Consider the following 16,486-nt stretch of genomic DNA (forward strand, 5'->3'; position numbering starts at 1 on the left):
CCTGCCACGTCTCTGCAACATCCGCTGGAGATAGCTTCATCCCAATGCTGGATGAGTGGGTATTTGGTTTTGCTCCATGTTTTCAAAGCTGAACATTAAACACCTAAATATCGGAGGCTCAGCATCCTCAATTCCTTCTCTAGGGCCCATTCCTGGCAAGAGCACTGCTGGATTTAGGGGTGGGCAAATCCTAGGAGACTCACTGGCATGGCAGTTGCTGCAGATGAGGCAAGATCCCAGGCCGTTGGCATGAGCTGTGTATGTCCCCCGGGGACACTGGACACACTTTCCCGGGGTGTGGGATATCACACAGAGCTTCTTGACATAGTAACCTGTGGGAGTGGTTGGGCAGAAATGAGATCCTTCTCCTGGCCCACCTGGGTCATGGGCTGTACTCTGCTCTACTGGGTCCCTGGAGCCTCGGTCCTTAAATGATTTAACAGCAATGCTAATGTCTTGGAGTTTAAATTCAAAATAACGTCTGCAAATGACAAATTTCTAGGCCTGATTACATGACCAACTGGTTTGTGGCCTCCTTGTGATGTGGATCCTCCAGTTCTCCCAACCCCCTAACCTTCCGTGCTTGTTCTTTAGGGTTCAGCGCTCACTGGGGAGGGGAGTGATCCTAGCCCAGGTGGAGTCGATGGACTGTCCCGTTTATCAAACACAGACAGATATACAGAATCTGCTGTATACATGAGGGGTCCTCCACACATGGGACAAGAGACACCTGTCTAGTGTTCTAAAGAGTAGGCGGCAGGTGAGTGCAGTCCGTGGTCCTCACACACCCTCTCTAGCACAGCCTGTGGCCTGTGCCAGTGGCCACCTAATGAGCACTGGGCCCCATCCTAGGACTCACCTGGAGGACACATCTTGCAGCAGTGGCCACCATCCCTGTACTCATCCTCAAGACAGGCCTCCGGGCCAAAATGCTGTTGGCTCTGATTGTTAATGGACTCGTTTATGGAGACTATCATCTGGTTAAAAAGGACAAGAAATATGTAACTAACAGCTCACCTTTATTGGTAATGATTTCTCAGAAGTGACCTTACGCAGGATGGCAAAGGAGGAGGCAGCAGGCAGTGCTCCCTTCCCCGAACAATAATCGCTGTGCACAGGAGCTGTCTGAGATACACGAATTATGAACCCTACAGCTTGTAGCTTCACAGAAAGGCGAAGCAGGTAAATCCCAGTGAACTTCAGTCAACTTTGACCCTTGTTTGTTTGTTTTTGTGGTACCAGGGATCAAATTCAGGACCTTGCGCTTGCCAGGCAGGTGCTCAAGCCTCTAAGCTATATCCCTCGTCCCAACTTTGACTCTTTACACAATAATAGCTACCTATGTTCGTTCCTGGCAGCCAGCCAGGCATGTGTTCTCTCATAAAAGGTGGGATTTGGGGTGGATAATATATTAAAACTTTAAAACTTTATTATACCAATATCTTGCTCTATTTTCTGATCAACAATATGTATGAAGACCACATCTTTTTTTTATCTGTTCCTTAGTTGATGGACACTTGCATTGTTTCCAAGATCTAGCTAGTACAAAGTGTGCTGCTATAAACATGGGTACACAGATATTGTTGTGGTACTATGTTTTTATTTCTCCCAGGAAGATATTCAGAAGAGGGATAGCTGAGTCATATGAGACTGATTTACAGTCTCCACACTGATTTACAGAGTGGTTGCACCAGTGTACATTCCCACCAACAGTGGAAAAGAGTTCCTTTTTCCCAACAGCCCCTTCAACATTTGTAATTTGTGCCTTTCCAGGGCAGAGCCCTGAAAAGGGCCCGCTTAAGACACTGCCATGGGCACTATTCCTCCAGTTGGACTCGTGGGAAGCACTGTTATGGGCTCTAGGTCTTCAGCTGGACTCAAGCAGGACATCACCATGGGATCCAGGCCCTCAGCTGGGTTCTTGGGTTTTTAGTGTGCGGATGTATTTCCTGCACTCTCATTATGTCTGATTCTTTGGGTAATTCTTTATAAAAAATATTTTAAAATGTGGAGGACCACCTGAGCAGCTCTCCTTGAAAGAAGAGAGATTGTCTCCCTGGTACTCACCACCTGCTGCTCTTTGATATGAGACTGGTTGAGACAGGACGAAGAGCCAAAGCTCCAGGCTGTTGGCTGGGATCAGCCTCGAGACAGAGGCTGTGACTTCCTGGGGCTTGAAAGATTACACATCAGAGCTGAAGCACCGATCCCAAAACATTATATACTATCTCAATAGAATAATACAAATTACTTTTTCTGTGTATCTTTCTCTTTACATATTACAGAAGTAAATGCAGGCCTCCTACCTAGCTCAGCTCACAGTACTCACCTACTTCCCATAATTCTCAGTCTTTTATCCTCAAGCCACTCTTTCTTCATGACTGAATAAAACCCGGATGTGGGCCTGGGTCGGCTTCTTTGTTCCAGAAAGCCATCCTTGTGGCTGGACTTAGGGTCATTTTGCTCCCCATAATTATAAATATGCTGTAGTGTCTTTATTTTCCCTGTGGGTCGCACTGGAAATCGTAGATTGAAATTAACTTGATGGGATTCCAATAATGTATTTTTGGGATTCCAAATATAGACTTCTTGGACTGGGATGAGGATCAAGAGGTGCTTCCTACAATAAAATATGTGCCCTATGTTTATTGTTCCCCTTGTAAAACTCCCAAACTATGACAGGAACCTTTGTCAGATAAGGTGGTTGAATATGTCTGGAGTTGTTTATGTAGCTTCTAATCTGTTCCATTCATTCTCGGATCTTTTTTAAAAAATGTATTTAGTACAGGGTCTACAGGGTCTCACTACACAGACTGGACTCACAGTGATCCTTCCTGTTTTCAGCCTCCCAAGCACTGGGATTACAGGTGCGCACCACCATGCCCAGTCTTAATCGCCATCTCAGTGTGGGGGGTGGGGGGCATGGCATGCTGGGGATTGAACCCTGGTCCTGCATCTGCCTAAGCAGGTGCTTTAATCCACTGAGCTATCTGGTAGGCCCTCTATTTTTTGTTTGTTTGTTTTTGCTTGTACCACACTTTTTTTTCTTTTTATTACAGTAGCTTTATAGTATAATTTCAAGTCAGGGACTGTGATACCCCCTGATTTGCCTTTGTCACCCAGAATTGCCTTTGCTATTCTAGGTCTCAGCATTATTTTCATATGCCATTGACGTTAAGTTGGCACAAATTACAGTGGAGCTATTATACTTTTAGGATGTTCAATGTAATTTGTTAAGAATGCAACAGAGAACATAGCTGCAGAATACACAAAAAAGTAAATTAGAAATTTTAACTTAAAAAGTAAATCTGAAAAACGACTATCCCAGAAAACAAGGGCACAAGTTGTAAGACAGCTAGAAGTAATACAGTGGCAGTCTGCCATCCTCCCCACCTCCCTTGGCCAGTGCCTGCCAAGTTCAGTGAACCCCAGTCTGGCACAATTGGCTCTGCGCCTCGAGAATCCCGCGTGACGGGAAAGTTGGGCAGGGCTCGGCCAGGATTCTTGCGCGCAGTAAGGCCGCCTCGTTCATCCATCCCGAAAGAATTCCTGTCATGCTTCCTCGCAATAGCACACCCTGTATTCCCTTGGGAGTACTTTCACATTTGCTGCTTTTATTCACATTTGTTCGGCCCCAGTGCCCCGGGTCAGATTTTTCCTTACCTACCACCTTCACTTTTTAAAATAAACTTTTTTCCTTTTTTTTTTTTTTTTTTTTTTCCCGCGTTCTGTTCTAGTACTTGTTTGAGACACGGAGGGCCTTTGGAAACTAAACAGGTGAGCACCCTCTGGGCCCCGCCTCCGACTTGTTCACAGGGTCATTCCCACCTGGTCCCGACCCCTGCCCCGGGAAGCGTCAGCCAGTTCCATCCCACTCTGGCTTAAGAGTCAGGCACCCTATCGATACCTTTCCCAGCCTTCCAAAAGCCCAGGTGCTGCGGTGTTCCTTCAAGGGAACCCCACAAGCCACCGAGTCAGCTCCGGCCACACCTCTTCCAGGTCGCGGCAGGGCACTGGCCGGCGCCCGCTCAGGAGGACGCGGTCGGGGCTGCGGGCTGGGGCGAGGGTACCGTTTGCGGTCGGCTCTCCCTGTCCTGGTCTGGGAGCGGCCGGGTGCTCTGGCGGCGGGAGCTGCCCCTTCCGGAGGGCTTCCCGGTCCGAGGCTCCTGGCAGGGCTCCCCGCCCCGAACCTGGGCAGCCTTGCTCACACACCTGCCGCTTTCGGAAGGCTTCCCGGTCCGAGGTCCCCTGCAGGGCTCCCCGCCCCGGACCTGGGCAGCCTTGCTCACACACCTGCCCCTTCCGGAAGGCTTCCGGGTCCGAGGCCCCCTGCAGGGCTCCCCGCCCCGGACCCCCTAGCCTTGCTCACACACCTGCGCCAGGAACAAAAGCAGCAGCCACCGCCAGAAGTAGCCCATCGGAACCAAGCGCTCCTCAGCAGCCGGTCGGGCACGCGACTCTGGGTGCAGACTCCATTGTGCAGCCGGCCTTGCGCTCCCGGAGTTGGGAATGAGCACGGAGCTGGCATTCCTGGGCAAAAGCGACTGCAGAGCCCTAGCCCCGCCCTGGCAGCATCCTGGCCCCGCCCCTGAAGCGCTGAGCGGGACAGTAATTGTGTCATCAGCTCCAGCCCTCTGGCTATTTTAGGAGCTTTCTCTAAGATCCGTGGTGGCCAAGTACAAAGACTCTTACTGCGCTGGGGCTTGATACACTATTCGCCCCACAGGACTCAGTGCTTCTTTATCCAGCGCTGTAGTGAAAGGGTATTTGTAGTAGGCTGCTAGGCTCAGGTCTTGACTATTTTAGTTATTTGTCGCAGAAGACATAATTTCACTGATCTGTTTAAGACCACAAAGAAGCCCAGGGAGGTGCTACAAGCCTGCCTTTCCTGCTCTCAGGAGGCTGAGGGAGAAGGATCACAGAGTTTGATGCTAGCCTGGGTGGGCTACATGGTGCGTTCACCATCAGCCTGAAATATGGAGGGAAACACTGTCTTAAAAAAAAAAAAAAAAAAAGCAACAAACACCAACAAATGAAAAAACACTAAGAAAAACCTTTGAGGGCTGGATGTTTACCTCAGTGGTAGAGCACTTGTGTAGCAAGCTTGGGATCCTGGGGTTCCGTCCTCAGTAGCAAAAAAATGTTTCTAAGACCCCTGCTTTAAGTTTTGGGCAATTCTGTTGGCCATCTCCACCCTGAGGTTACTTAGGAGATACCTAAGAGCTGTGCACTACCACGAGGAAACAGGTTCTTCCTGGCATTCTAGTGTCATGACGCATGATAGGATTTGAAATGAGAATTGAATGTAACTTTTTCTTACTGGTGTTCAATGGTGACAGAAAAGTAGAGACCCAATTTAACACTTCTGAAGGAAGCCTGCCTGAGTGACATCAGAGGAGTAAGGGCCAAGAGCGTGCAAAGGGACAGAGAAGGACAGGTAGAGTGAAAGGCTCTGGAGAAATGTAAAATGCAATCAGCCTGCTCAGGCTTGAGCTCACAGAAAATGAAACCAGTGTGCTTGGGCTTGTGCTCATGTTGGGCCACAGTCACTGAAGGAGAGGGGACAGTCACCTCTTTCCACTGAACCAGGCTCTGGCATGACAGGAGTCACAGGCTATTAAGGAAGCTATTTTAGGAAACTGCTTTGCCACACCTCTCTCCTGGGAGCTATACGTCATTCCTATGCTCTACTGAGCTGCTTCCGGAAACTTCCCCAGGTGGCTGCAAAGACTGCTCCTTTCATGGATCTCTGGAAGGAGCCCCCAGCTCCCACATGGTGCCCACTCATCTGGACTCAACAGCTATGGCCCACAACTGGGTCCAGCTCACAGAAGGGGGCCAGGCTTCAAAGCATCTGCGGCAGAGCGGGAGCCCTCTGCAGTTATGTCACTGCTTGCTCCTGCAGCTCCCAGGTCACTGGGCATTACCCAAGACGGGAAGATGGGAAGAGGTATAAGCAGATTTGGAATTTCGTCTTCCGTTGCTAATTTTAATAGTCTTCCACCTTGTGACAAGCTGCCTGGGCTCCTCCAACAGCCTCTTGTGTTACACTTTTTTTTTTTTTTTTTTTGCGGAACCAGGGATTGAACTCAGGCCCTTGCACTGTAAAGGGTTAATAGAGCTTTGTGCCTTAATTGTAAAAAATTATAAAAACCCCTTGTGCTTCTTGTTATCTGCTCTAAGAAATGTGTTCTCCCTTTCGGCTCAAGGCTGTTCAACAATAAATAACTGTTTCTTGTCAAGGCAGCAAGCTAACACAAACTCCCTCCCCAACCATCTTCTGTAACATAGTCAGCTTAAGATGTACCATGTAAAAATACGCACTTATCCTAAGCTGTAAAAGACCTTTTAGTTATAAACAGTTTGCAGCTGTGTCAAATAAATGCAGTTTCTGTTGTTCTGTACTAGATAACAAGTTTGCTTACCAAGCTGGATGTGATTTCTGTTATAAATACCCCCTTGCTACCTACGTTCGGGGCCGATCAGCCTTCTGCGAGAGAAGTGGCTGACGGACCTAAGCTCAGTAAATAAAAGGCTCTATTCAAATCTCTATCTGGCTGATCTGGTTCCTATGCAGAGATGACCCATAACAGCACTTGCCAGAGAAGCACTTATTCCACTGATCTATCTCCCCGGCCCCAGCCTCTTGGACAATGGCTGTTATAGCTTGTGTCTACACATCCCCCAAAGCCTCACACAGTCACGGCCAGCTTGGGCTACACAGTGAGTTCAAGGCCAGCCTGAACTTCACACAATGAGTCACTGTCTCAAAAAACCAAAAAAAAAAAAAAAAAAAAACAAAAAAAAACGAAAACAATTCAGCTGTGAGCTAAATAAACCTTTTCCTCCTCTAACTTTGGGTATTGTATTTTGTCTCAGTGTACACAGTGGCTCTCAGGCAGGTTCCACCTCACTCAGCCTCCCTCCACCCAGCCTTCCCACCCACACCATTCCATCACTTGGACAGTCTCCCCCACCCCAAGTAACTCAGCCCCTCCACCCACAGCCTCTCTCCTAGAGCTTTGCCCTCCTCCAACGCCCAAAGCCTCAATCCGCACCCTCAGCCTCCACCCTCTCCAATTCAGCCAGCCACTGCTAGCCTCCCCCTTTCCCTAGCTGTCCCTTTTACGACAGGGACATCTCCTCCAGCCTCGCCCCTTCCCCCTCTGACAGCTTCCACCCCACCACAATCCCCCCTATTTTAGCCTGCCTTCCCCAGCCTCCTAGCCCCTTTAGACAGCCCCTCCTCACCTGGGAAGGACAGCAATGCCCCCCACCCCCGCTTTCCCCAGGTAGTTTCTCAAACAGCCTCTCCAGATCCACAGTTCAGAATCTGTCCCCAGGAAGAACCCTTTTCCAGACATCCCCAAGAAGAGAACACACATGTGTATCTGTTTATTTCAAGGCATAGGGCGCAGACATGTCCCCAGATCGGGAAGGGGACAGACAAGAACATGGGTACAAAACGAGGAAAATGGAAGGATCAATTACGTCGAGACGGCACCCACAGAGTAGTTTAAGGCTCTGAATGTAAATACATGTAGATGCTCACACACACACACACACACACACACACACACACACACGTACACACGTACACACACACACACACACACACACACACACACACACAGAGTGCCACTGACGGCAGGAACCAGGGGCCAGAGGCCTAAAATATTGCAATTATTACATGTATTAAAAAAGTGTAAAATGAATGGGAAGACTGCAATGTCACAAGCCCTCCTGACTTCTGGGCCATCTCCTGTGCCCTGCTCCTGGGGTCATGCTCACCCTCAAGGCAGGCTGGGCACGGACCTGCCTGAGCAGGCTCCTCCCACTGTGGGGTTGAAGAGGGGCCTAGTACCTACCTCTACTTGGCTGCTGTCCAAACAGCACAGTGGCAGAATAAAAGCCCTAGCATCTTCCCCACAGCAGCCCCTGTGTCTTCCCCAGGGCAGCCCTGGCAGCATGTCCCAGGGTCCATTGGAGGCCCTTCCATGGTAACCTCAGCATTACAGGCAGGATCCAAGGAAGGCAGGTCTGTGTATCATGGAGACTGAGCTCTGGGGACTCCTGGGTGTCCTGGCTTGCTCCTCTAAACTGTGCTCACTTACTGCCACCAGGGGTGACTGGCCCAACATCTAGGTGGGCCTCCTCACCCCATCCATTGATGCCATGTAAGCTGGATGGCGGAGAGTGAGGCAAGAGGATCAGGGCATCTCTCAGGACAGAAGCTGCATTTGGCTTTAGCATTAAGGCCAGTGCTGGACACAGGGCACCGCGGGCAAGGCCCATGCACCCCTGCAGAGGCCGCTGCCCCCCAGAGGGCCCCACGCTGCAGGCTGCAGTGCACTGATATACATGGGAACTGTCTGCTGTCCTTCGGGCATGGCCCCTTTGTCACAGTGGCCATGCCTATTAAGCCTCTCTGCTTCCATGGGGCTGGCTTAAAAGTGCTGGGTGCCTGGGAGGGAGCGCTGCGCTGCTGGAGTTCTGTCGGCCACATCCCACTGCCGCAGGGCTCTTATTTGAGGACACAGTTGATGAGCAGCTGACAGGCCAGGAACACACAGAGCAGGAACCAGGATCGGGGGCTGTGCAGGAGGCCTGGAACTGGTGCCTGCCTGGCCCGCACCGCACAGCTCAGCATGGCCGAGAGGTGTCTGCAAGGACAGGGTGACAGGGTAGAGACTGTACTGGCCAGCATGGCCAGCCTCCCAGTCCAGAGGGCTGCCCAGCTAGGGATGTCTGCTTGTCTCTGGAGGACAGCAGCCTGCACAGCCTGGACCAGAGGGGATGAGCCATGCTTTCTTGGTGCAGGTAGCACTCTGGGATCAGCAGGGCAGGAGAAGACAAGGTCAAAGAAAGGACTTCTCTTTTCCAGTGCTGGGACATCACCTTTTCCTGCCCTTGGATATCAGGACCACAGGCTTTCTGGCCTTTGAAGAACTGAAACCAGTGGTCCCTTCAGTTCTCAGATCTTAACTGTGGTCTACCTTATGTAACACCTTTTCCCAGTTGTTTCTGTGGCTATCAGACCTAGACTGAGCTGGGCTGCCTCCAGATCTGTCCTGGGGCCACACCTCTGCCCAGGCCTGCCCACTCCCAAACTCTAAGCTCCTTGAAATCTCCAGCTCAAGCTCTGGCAATCTCAGCCTCCCAGTCTGTTCTGACCCACTTCCTGTATATCTGGAGAGCTGGGCCCCGGGCCCCACAGCCAAGCTCCTGCATGAGGTCAGCTGTACTTCTGCAGGTCCCAGGCCTCCCTGGCCGCCCTCTTCCACCCTCTGGTTGGAGCCTGGCCTACCTGTGCAGCTCCTGCTGGGCCTCCCGGATGGACAACACAGCCTCCTGGAGGGCCTGCAGCCGGTGTACCTCTCTCCTGCACCGAGCGCAGGGGCTCTCACTGCCTGGTACCCGAAGGAAGGGAGGGCATTGGAGAAGAGAGGAGCAGGGTGAGTGCAAGGTCCTGGCCCTGACACACCCAGGAGCAAGCCACAGGTACAGAGAAGCGGAGGTGCCAAGGAGCTATCTGGGGGGATCCCACACCCTACAGCCTCTAACAAACCCTGAAGACAGTGGGGAGATAGCCAGTGACCCCAGTAGCAGCAAATGAGCAGGTAGACCTACCAGAGTGGGGGCAAGATGACAGACACCTTATATACTGACCTGCAGCTCAGCACACTGTGGCCTGAGTCTGCTCCCCCTCCTTGGCTATAGCTCTCCTTGACCCATTCTTCAGATGAGGAAACTGAGCCTCAGGGCAAATAAGGATGCATCTGCATCCCAGGAAGGTACTGCTCTGGCTTTTCCATTCTGCCAAGGGCTGGAGCTAATCAGTCCCCTCCTACTCTCCCTGCCAGGTCAGGGCAGCTGCCTGCCAGACAGGCTTTGGGAGGGGCATCCAAAGAAGGCTTACCAGGAACGAAGTCACCGTCCTCATCTGAGAGCTCTGGGCAGGACTCAGGTGTGGAGCCGCTGCTCTCAGTGACCTGGCTGTGGCCCGAGGGCTGGTCACTGGCCTTGCGCGGTCGCCGGTCCGGGCCACGCCTCTGCAGAGACATGGAGATGCTGCAGCCCAGAGCCCACACACCCCGCCACGGGCTCCTACAGGGTATGATAGACAATGCTGACCAGAGTTGGTGGCACAGCGAATGAATCTGATCGATTTGGAGTTGGACAGAGGAGGCGTGAACCTCCACCTGGTGTGGAAGGAGCAGTCCTGGGCTCTCCGCTAACATACTACTGCTTGTGCCTGGGCAGGGGTGAGGACCGGCAAACTGCTTCTGTACATATGGGCTCTGGTCAGTACAGCGGGTGCTGCTCACACCTGGGACACAGACTCTGGGCCGGGGGACTGCCTAACAGGGCATGTGTGGGGCCCTCAGGCATCTGCAAAGCCATACCTCCTGCCAGGGTCTGTCCATCATTTCTTCCAGGAGCCATCCTACATTCCATCATGCCCTTCCCAGGGCCCAGATGGGTGCAATCACTGGTTTCTCTTCCTACCATGGGCAGCCCCTCCTGGCTATCTTTGGCTTCAGTGTTCTCATCTGAAGAATGGGATTCTGTAGCCTTAACACAGTGGAAGGTGGCTCTAAGGGGTAATGGACTTGGAGCCAGCAGACTCTACTCAGAGCCCTGCACAGCAAGACAGCAAGGTATCTCATGACCCCAGCATCCTGCAAATGCAGGCATCCTGGGTCCCATGCTGAGCACAAGGGGCTCGGGTCATCAGAGGCCACTGTGAGGCCGAGGAGGAGAGGATGGCTGAGCAGGGCATGGAGGAAGGAGGTCTGGGTGGGGAATGAGAGCGTAGGTGGCAGCCAGATGTGCAGCTAGGGAGCCTAGCTGGGGCCCTGGGGGTGCTGACCTCATGCCTGGAGTCTGGGCTACCCAGGAAGGTGGTTTGGTGGTGGGTCATGGTCTCCCGCTGCAGGGTGTGCAGAACCCCGTCCTGCTCAAACTGGGCGATGTCCTTCAGGGGGTCCCAGGGCCTGTGGCTGGAGGGTCCACAGGGCATATATCAGCAGAAGTGGCAGCCCTGGGGACCCTCAAAGAAAGGGGCTCTGTCCAAACCCAACCTTCAGCTTCCCTACAGTGGGTGGAGCCTTCTAGGGTATCTACCATCCAGGGTCCACCCTCATCACCTGGGTTTCCAGGGGACAGGCTGTAGTGAGAAGGGGAAGCAGGAGCCCCTCAAGCCCAGGCCCAGCATGCTGGGTGCAAGTCACTAGGCCCGGTCACACTGCAAGGCCCATGGCGGCCACCCATCACGCTCACTTCTCATAGCGGTAGCGCCACTCCTGGGTGAGAGGATCCAGGTGGAAGAGCTGCGGCTTCCAGGGGGTAAGGTTCTGCTGGCGCTCTCGGGAACGCTGCCGCTGCGCCTCCTCCAGTGCAAACTTCTCCTGTGTGGCCCTGTACTGGTCACCTTCGAGGATGGCCCTGGTGACGTGCTGCCAGAGTCTGTGGGGTCGAGGGACCTGTTCTCAGCTGAGGATCTAGTTGGCTGTGCCCCCTCAGCAGTGTGGAACCAGGGCTCCTCTGAGCCAGGAGATTCAGGTTGTGTTGCTAGGGACAGGAAGCCCACTCCTTTGCGGGGAGCTGTGACTCTCGGGGTGCTGTTTATTGATCTGAGAATCTTTTCCATTTCCTGCCTGCAGAGACCTCTCTGTGGAGCACAAGGTACACTGCTACAGTGACAAAGGCCCCCCTCCTTGCACCTGCTGTGAGTAGGTCCCTGCTCTGCCTTGAGGGGTCCACTTTAAGGCCTGTCCTCCCTGCCAGGGGCATCCTGGGATGGGCTTACAGCACCACGACCCTGCCAACATTCCTGGTGATTGTGACAGGTTGTGGTCAGTGGGGTCTCTTGGCAAGGGACAGGCCTCACCTCTCAGACTCCAGCTCTGTCTGCTCCTCAAACAGCACTGTGTGCCGCTTTAGCCGCTGTGCACGGACCTCCTCGCTTGGGGTCCAGAAGAGCTCGGGGCTTCCACTGCCCTCCTCCTTGATGAACACATCTCTGTCCTGCCCCAGACAGCCAGGTGGTATCAGAATTGCACCCATGATGACCACCCCAAGCCCAGCTGGGTGTGCCCCAAAGGATGTCCCTTACCCAGTGTCCAGTGAGACGTGCCAGGACCTCCTCTCCGGACATGATCTTTCCTGAGATCTGGTTGATGTTGGTGCTGCCCCCAAAGAAAGGCTATAGGGGACACCAGGACAGATGGAGGCCTGTGAGCCAGGAGAAGCCTTGGGAACACCCAAGGGACTCAGAACAGTCACCCTTGGCCATGGTTGGCATGAAGCCCAGAGCCAGAGGAGGCCACCTGCTCCCAAAGCTCCTGGCCTGAGCTCAAGCCTGCAGCATCCTCATCATGGGGACAAGACCTAGGCCTGCTCTGGCTCCACTGTGTGACCTGAAGGCATCCCCTGCCCCTCTTTGGTCCCCATCTGTCCCATGGAGATGTACAGAGCTGCTTGCTTAGCTACACTGCTTGGAAAACCTTCCTGGACTACAGAAAGGAATCCCCAAAGGCTTTTTCCTCCCATAGCATGACTTCTAGGCCTGCCTCCCCCTGGCAGTGTCCCCTACCTTGAGCTTGAAGTCCAGCTCAACTTGGAGGTTGTTCTTCTCACAGGCGATGGTCACCTTCCCCCCCAGCTCCAGGGTCATGGTGCCGTACAGTAGCCCTGAAATGCAGCCTTATCAGGATTGAGATCCAGTAGCCCCAATCCCTGGGGGCTCAATCCCTGTGTCAGACCCCGGGAAGAGCCAACAAGCACAGGGTGGACAGACGCTCTGGGAGTAGGGCACATGTGGGGACAGTCTTGTGGCCACAGAGCTCAGAGCTATGCCAGTGCCACTGCTCAGGTCCAAAGCTAACCATTTTCACTGGCTTCCCAGTCCACACAACACTTGTCACATATGTCCCCAGACTGGAGTTCTATGCCAGTGCTTGCTCCTGAATGTAGGTGTCCCTCTCCTCACTGCTATGACCTAGGATAGCACTAGGAACTTTTAATTGTTGGAGTTAGGGTCTTGCTGTGTAGGTCAGGCTGGTCTTGAACTCATTATACAGCCCAGGCTGGCCTCTGTCTCCTGAGTGCTGGACTTCTAGATGTCTCCACCCTACCCCAGTCCAGGCATGTTTTGTATCTCTGGCCATACGGAAAAACTGGAGCAACCCCACCAATTAAACAACGTGCCAAAAACACTTAGAAATGTGGGTCAAAATCTACCACTTTCAAATGTGGAACTCAGAAATAACACAGCTATTTGTAAGAGCTAAAAGTCTGAAATACACCCAACCCTCCCTAGGTGGCCAGATGTGTACCTGGGTCCATGACAGCACAGGACACAGAAAGGACCTGGAGGATCACTATGCTGCTCTGCGGGGTCTCCAGGCCACACTGGCAGTGAGTGAAGCCAGAGGCTTCCACAGGTGCCCATCCTGTCAGGGTGGCTAGGGTCCCAGAAAGATGCAGGCTTTTCCTCTACCTTATTTTGTGGTTTAGACTTTGGAAGCAGGTTGATGTTTTATTTACAGAACGATTTAAAAGAAACTTTAAAAAGTAGTTCCTGTAAAGGGTTAATAGAGTTTTGTGCCTTAATTGTGAAAAAATTATAAAAACCCCTTGTGCTTCCTGTTATCTGCTCTAAGAAATGTGTTCTCCCTTTCGGCTCAAGGCTGTTCAACAATAAATAACTGTTTCTTGTCAAGGCAGCAAGCTAACACAAACTCCCTCCCCAACCATCTTCTGCAACATAGCTTAAGATGTACCTTGTAAAAATATGCACTTATCACTAAGCTGTGAAAGACCTTTTAGTTATGAACAGTTTGCAGCTGTGTCAAATGAGTGCAGTTTCTGTTGTTCTGTACTAGATAACAAGTTTGCTTACCAAACTGGATGTGATTTCTGTTATAAATACCCCCCTGCTACCTACGTTCGGGGCCGATCAGCCTTATCCTGTGAGAGAAGTGGCTGACGGACCTGAGCTCAGTAAATAAAAGGCTCTATTCAAATCTCTATCTGGCTGATCTGGTTCCTATGCAGAGTTGACCCATAACAGTTCCTAGAAGTCAAAAGCAAAATGAAACCCAAGCTTTCTTTTTGGTTTGAAGAATCCTCAAAACCAGAAGTGGGTATCAGTTGGTGGTCTGCTCCTGGAGGGAGGGATCTAGGCCACAAGATTCTGAAAAATCCCAGTGGGACACAGTCAAGAGAAACACTATCCTAAAATCAGGCTATAGCTGTTTTCACTGATGTATAGTGACTCAGATCTTCCTAAGACTGCTGCACATGCAACAGGGCTTAGGATGTACAGTAGCTGTGGCTGTGGCCCTAGATGGGTTTTTGGTGTAGGGAAGAGAGATCAGATGCCAGACCAAGGGGACAGCCCCGACCTGCTGTGCTGATCCTGGACAGGAAGCATAAGTGTGGTCTCCGATCTACAACGAGAAAGGCTGCTGAGTTTACTAGAAAGCCCTGGTGACAATGACTGAGCTACGAAATGGATCTGGGATGAACAGGGATGGTTGCAATTGTGGTGAATGTGTTAAAACCCGTGGCTGGTGCTCAGCAGGGTGACCAAAAGAGTAAAGTTTATGTATTTTACAATTAAAAATATTTGTCAAAGCCAAAGATGACCTCTAGGTTGTATTTTTCTGTTAGAGTTTCAATCTAAAATGTCCCCCCAAAAGCTCACGAATTCCAAGGCAGGGCTACCACAAGGTCGGTCACGGGGTGCTGAACTTCATCGCTCAGTGAGGTGTCAGGAAGTGGGTCAGTGGAGCGGGTGGCTTCGCAGGGCTGTTCTCTTGCCTGGGTTCCTCCTGCCCTTTCTGTTTTTTGGATGCCATGAATTGAACAGTTTTCCTCTGCCATAATCTTCTACCATGATATTCCTGCCTTAGAGCCAGTCAACCATGGGCTAAAAATAAATCTCTGCAATTGTGGGCTAGAAGAAACTTTTTCTCCCTTCAGTTGTGTACGTCAGATATTTTGTCCCAGCAATGGAAGGATGATTAACACAGTCTGTGTTTCCTACTGGAAGGAACCAGTGTTTCCTGGAGAAATAGTCAACTGGATGTCTATAGTGAGAAATGCTCATGTGCTCCTTAGGGTCTCAGGGCCACTGCAGAGAGCTCTGTGTCAGGGGTCCTCACGGCAGGAGGTGAGCAGGCAAGGCTTTAGCTGTACTGTCAGCTGCTCCCTTTTGCTTGAATTATTATTATTATCATTACTATCTGTATTTCGCACAGGGTCTACAGGGTCTCACTACATAGATCAGGCTCATAGTGATTCGCTTGTGTTCAGCCTCTCAAGAGCTAGGATTACAGGGCACACCACCATCCCCAATCTCAGTGCACCCCAGGGGCGGGGCCCACATGGCACCCCAGGGATCGAACCCTGGCCACGAAGGATTTGTTTGTTTTGGCTGGCTCAGGCTGTCTTAAGGGCAGGTCTGGTGCGGCATGTGGAGCTGGGCATTGAACCACAGTCCTCTACGCCTGACTGAGTTAGCCCAAGCAGGCACTTTAAACAACTGAACTGGAGCTGGAGAGATGGCTCAGTGGTCTAAAGCACCTACTTGAAACAAGCTTGGCAAAGCACAGGGACCACGGTTCGATCCCCAGCACCACATGCCAGCCAGACCCGCCCCCTGGTGGGTTGAGCTGGCTACACACACACACAATAAATAAATGTAATAAAAATAAATAAATATTAAAAAAAAACCATAAAAAAATAAAAATAAACAACTGAACTAACCCACAAATCCCCCCCCCCTTTTGCTTGAATTATTGCCAGAGCTCTGCTTCCTCTCAGATGACAGGCAGCATTAGACTTTTACAGAAGCTTGAACCCTATTGTGAAACACACACACACACACACACACACACACACACACAAAGGGCTCTAGGTTTTGTGCTGCTTATGAGAATCAAATGCCTGATGATTTGAGCTGGAGCTGAGGTGGTGACAGCCAGCAAATACAGAGTCACATTGGCGGAGAGCTTGCGTGCGTGGAGATCATACTATCTTAACTGCTTGCAGCTGGAGTGGCAGGTGACAATGAAGCTGCATCTCGTGGCAGGCTTTCGAGTAGCAAATGAGGTGATGGGAACATCTAATTGCAGGAAAACAAGCTCAGGGCTCCCCCTGATTCTGCATTACGGTGAGCTGGATAATGACTTCATTATAGTCACAGTATGACAATAACGGAAATAAAGTGTTCAATAAACAGTACGCTCAGATCATCCCCAAACCACTTCTAATCTGTGGAAATGTTATCTTCCATGGAACTAGTCCCTGGTGCCCCCAAAGGGTGCGGATCACTGCTCCACAGTGTAGATGGGACCCAAAAGTCAACCATGGCCTTCTCAGGCCCAACTTGGGACACTCTGAGTCTTAATGCGTACAATAATTGGAATGTCCTAAAACCTTCAGGTCTGTTTCTGTCATAGCATACAGCAATATG

General features: G+C 51.5%; 1 protein-coding gene across 3 annotated transcripts in view; it reads right to left on the reverse strand.

Moving 5' to 3' along the window:
• Window positions 1–7,363: 7,363 nt before the first annotated feature.
• Window positions 7,364–16,486, reverse strand: part of Osbpl5 (oxysterol binding protein like 5) — an 84,035-nt gene continuing 74,912 nt past the window's right edge. For all 3 annotated transcript variants that reach the window (XM_023710687.1, XM_023710685.1, XM_004627096.2), the window contains exons 15-22: window positions 12,599–12,696; window positions 12,119–12,208; window positions 11,894–12,030; window positions 11,284–11,469; window positions 10,874–11,003; window positions 9,920–10,052; window positions 9,308–9,410; window positions 7,364–8,663 (exon numbers count right to left, since the gene is read on the reverse strand). In XM_023710687.1, the coding sequence (XP_023566455.1) occupies window positions 8,525–8,663; window positions 9,308–9,410; window positions 9,920–10,052; window positions 10,874–11,003; window positions 11,284–11,469; window positions 11,894–12,030; window positions 12,119–12,208; window positions 12,599–12,696 (1,016 nt within the window). In that variant the 3' untranslated portion in view covers window positions 7,364–8,524. The remainder of the gene's footprint in view (window positions 8,664–9,307; window positions 9,411–9,919; window positions 10,053–10,873; window positions 11,004–11,283; window positions 11,470–11,893; window positions 12,031–12,118; window positions 12,209–12,598; window positions 12,697–16,486) is intronic.

Source organism: Octodon degus, unplaced genomic scaffold, assembly GCF_000260255.1.
Source record: "Octodon degus isolate 3935 unplaced genomic scaffold, OctDeg1.0 scaffold00018, whole genome shotgun sequence".
Taxonomy (NCBI): domain Eukaryota; kingdom Metazoa; phylum Chordata; class Mammalia; order Rodentia; family Octodontidae; genus Octodon; species Octodon degus.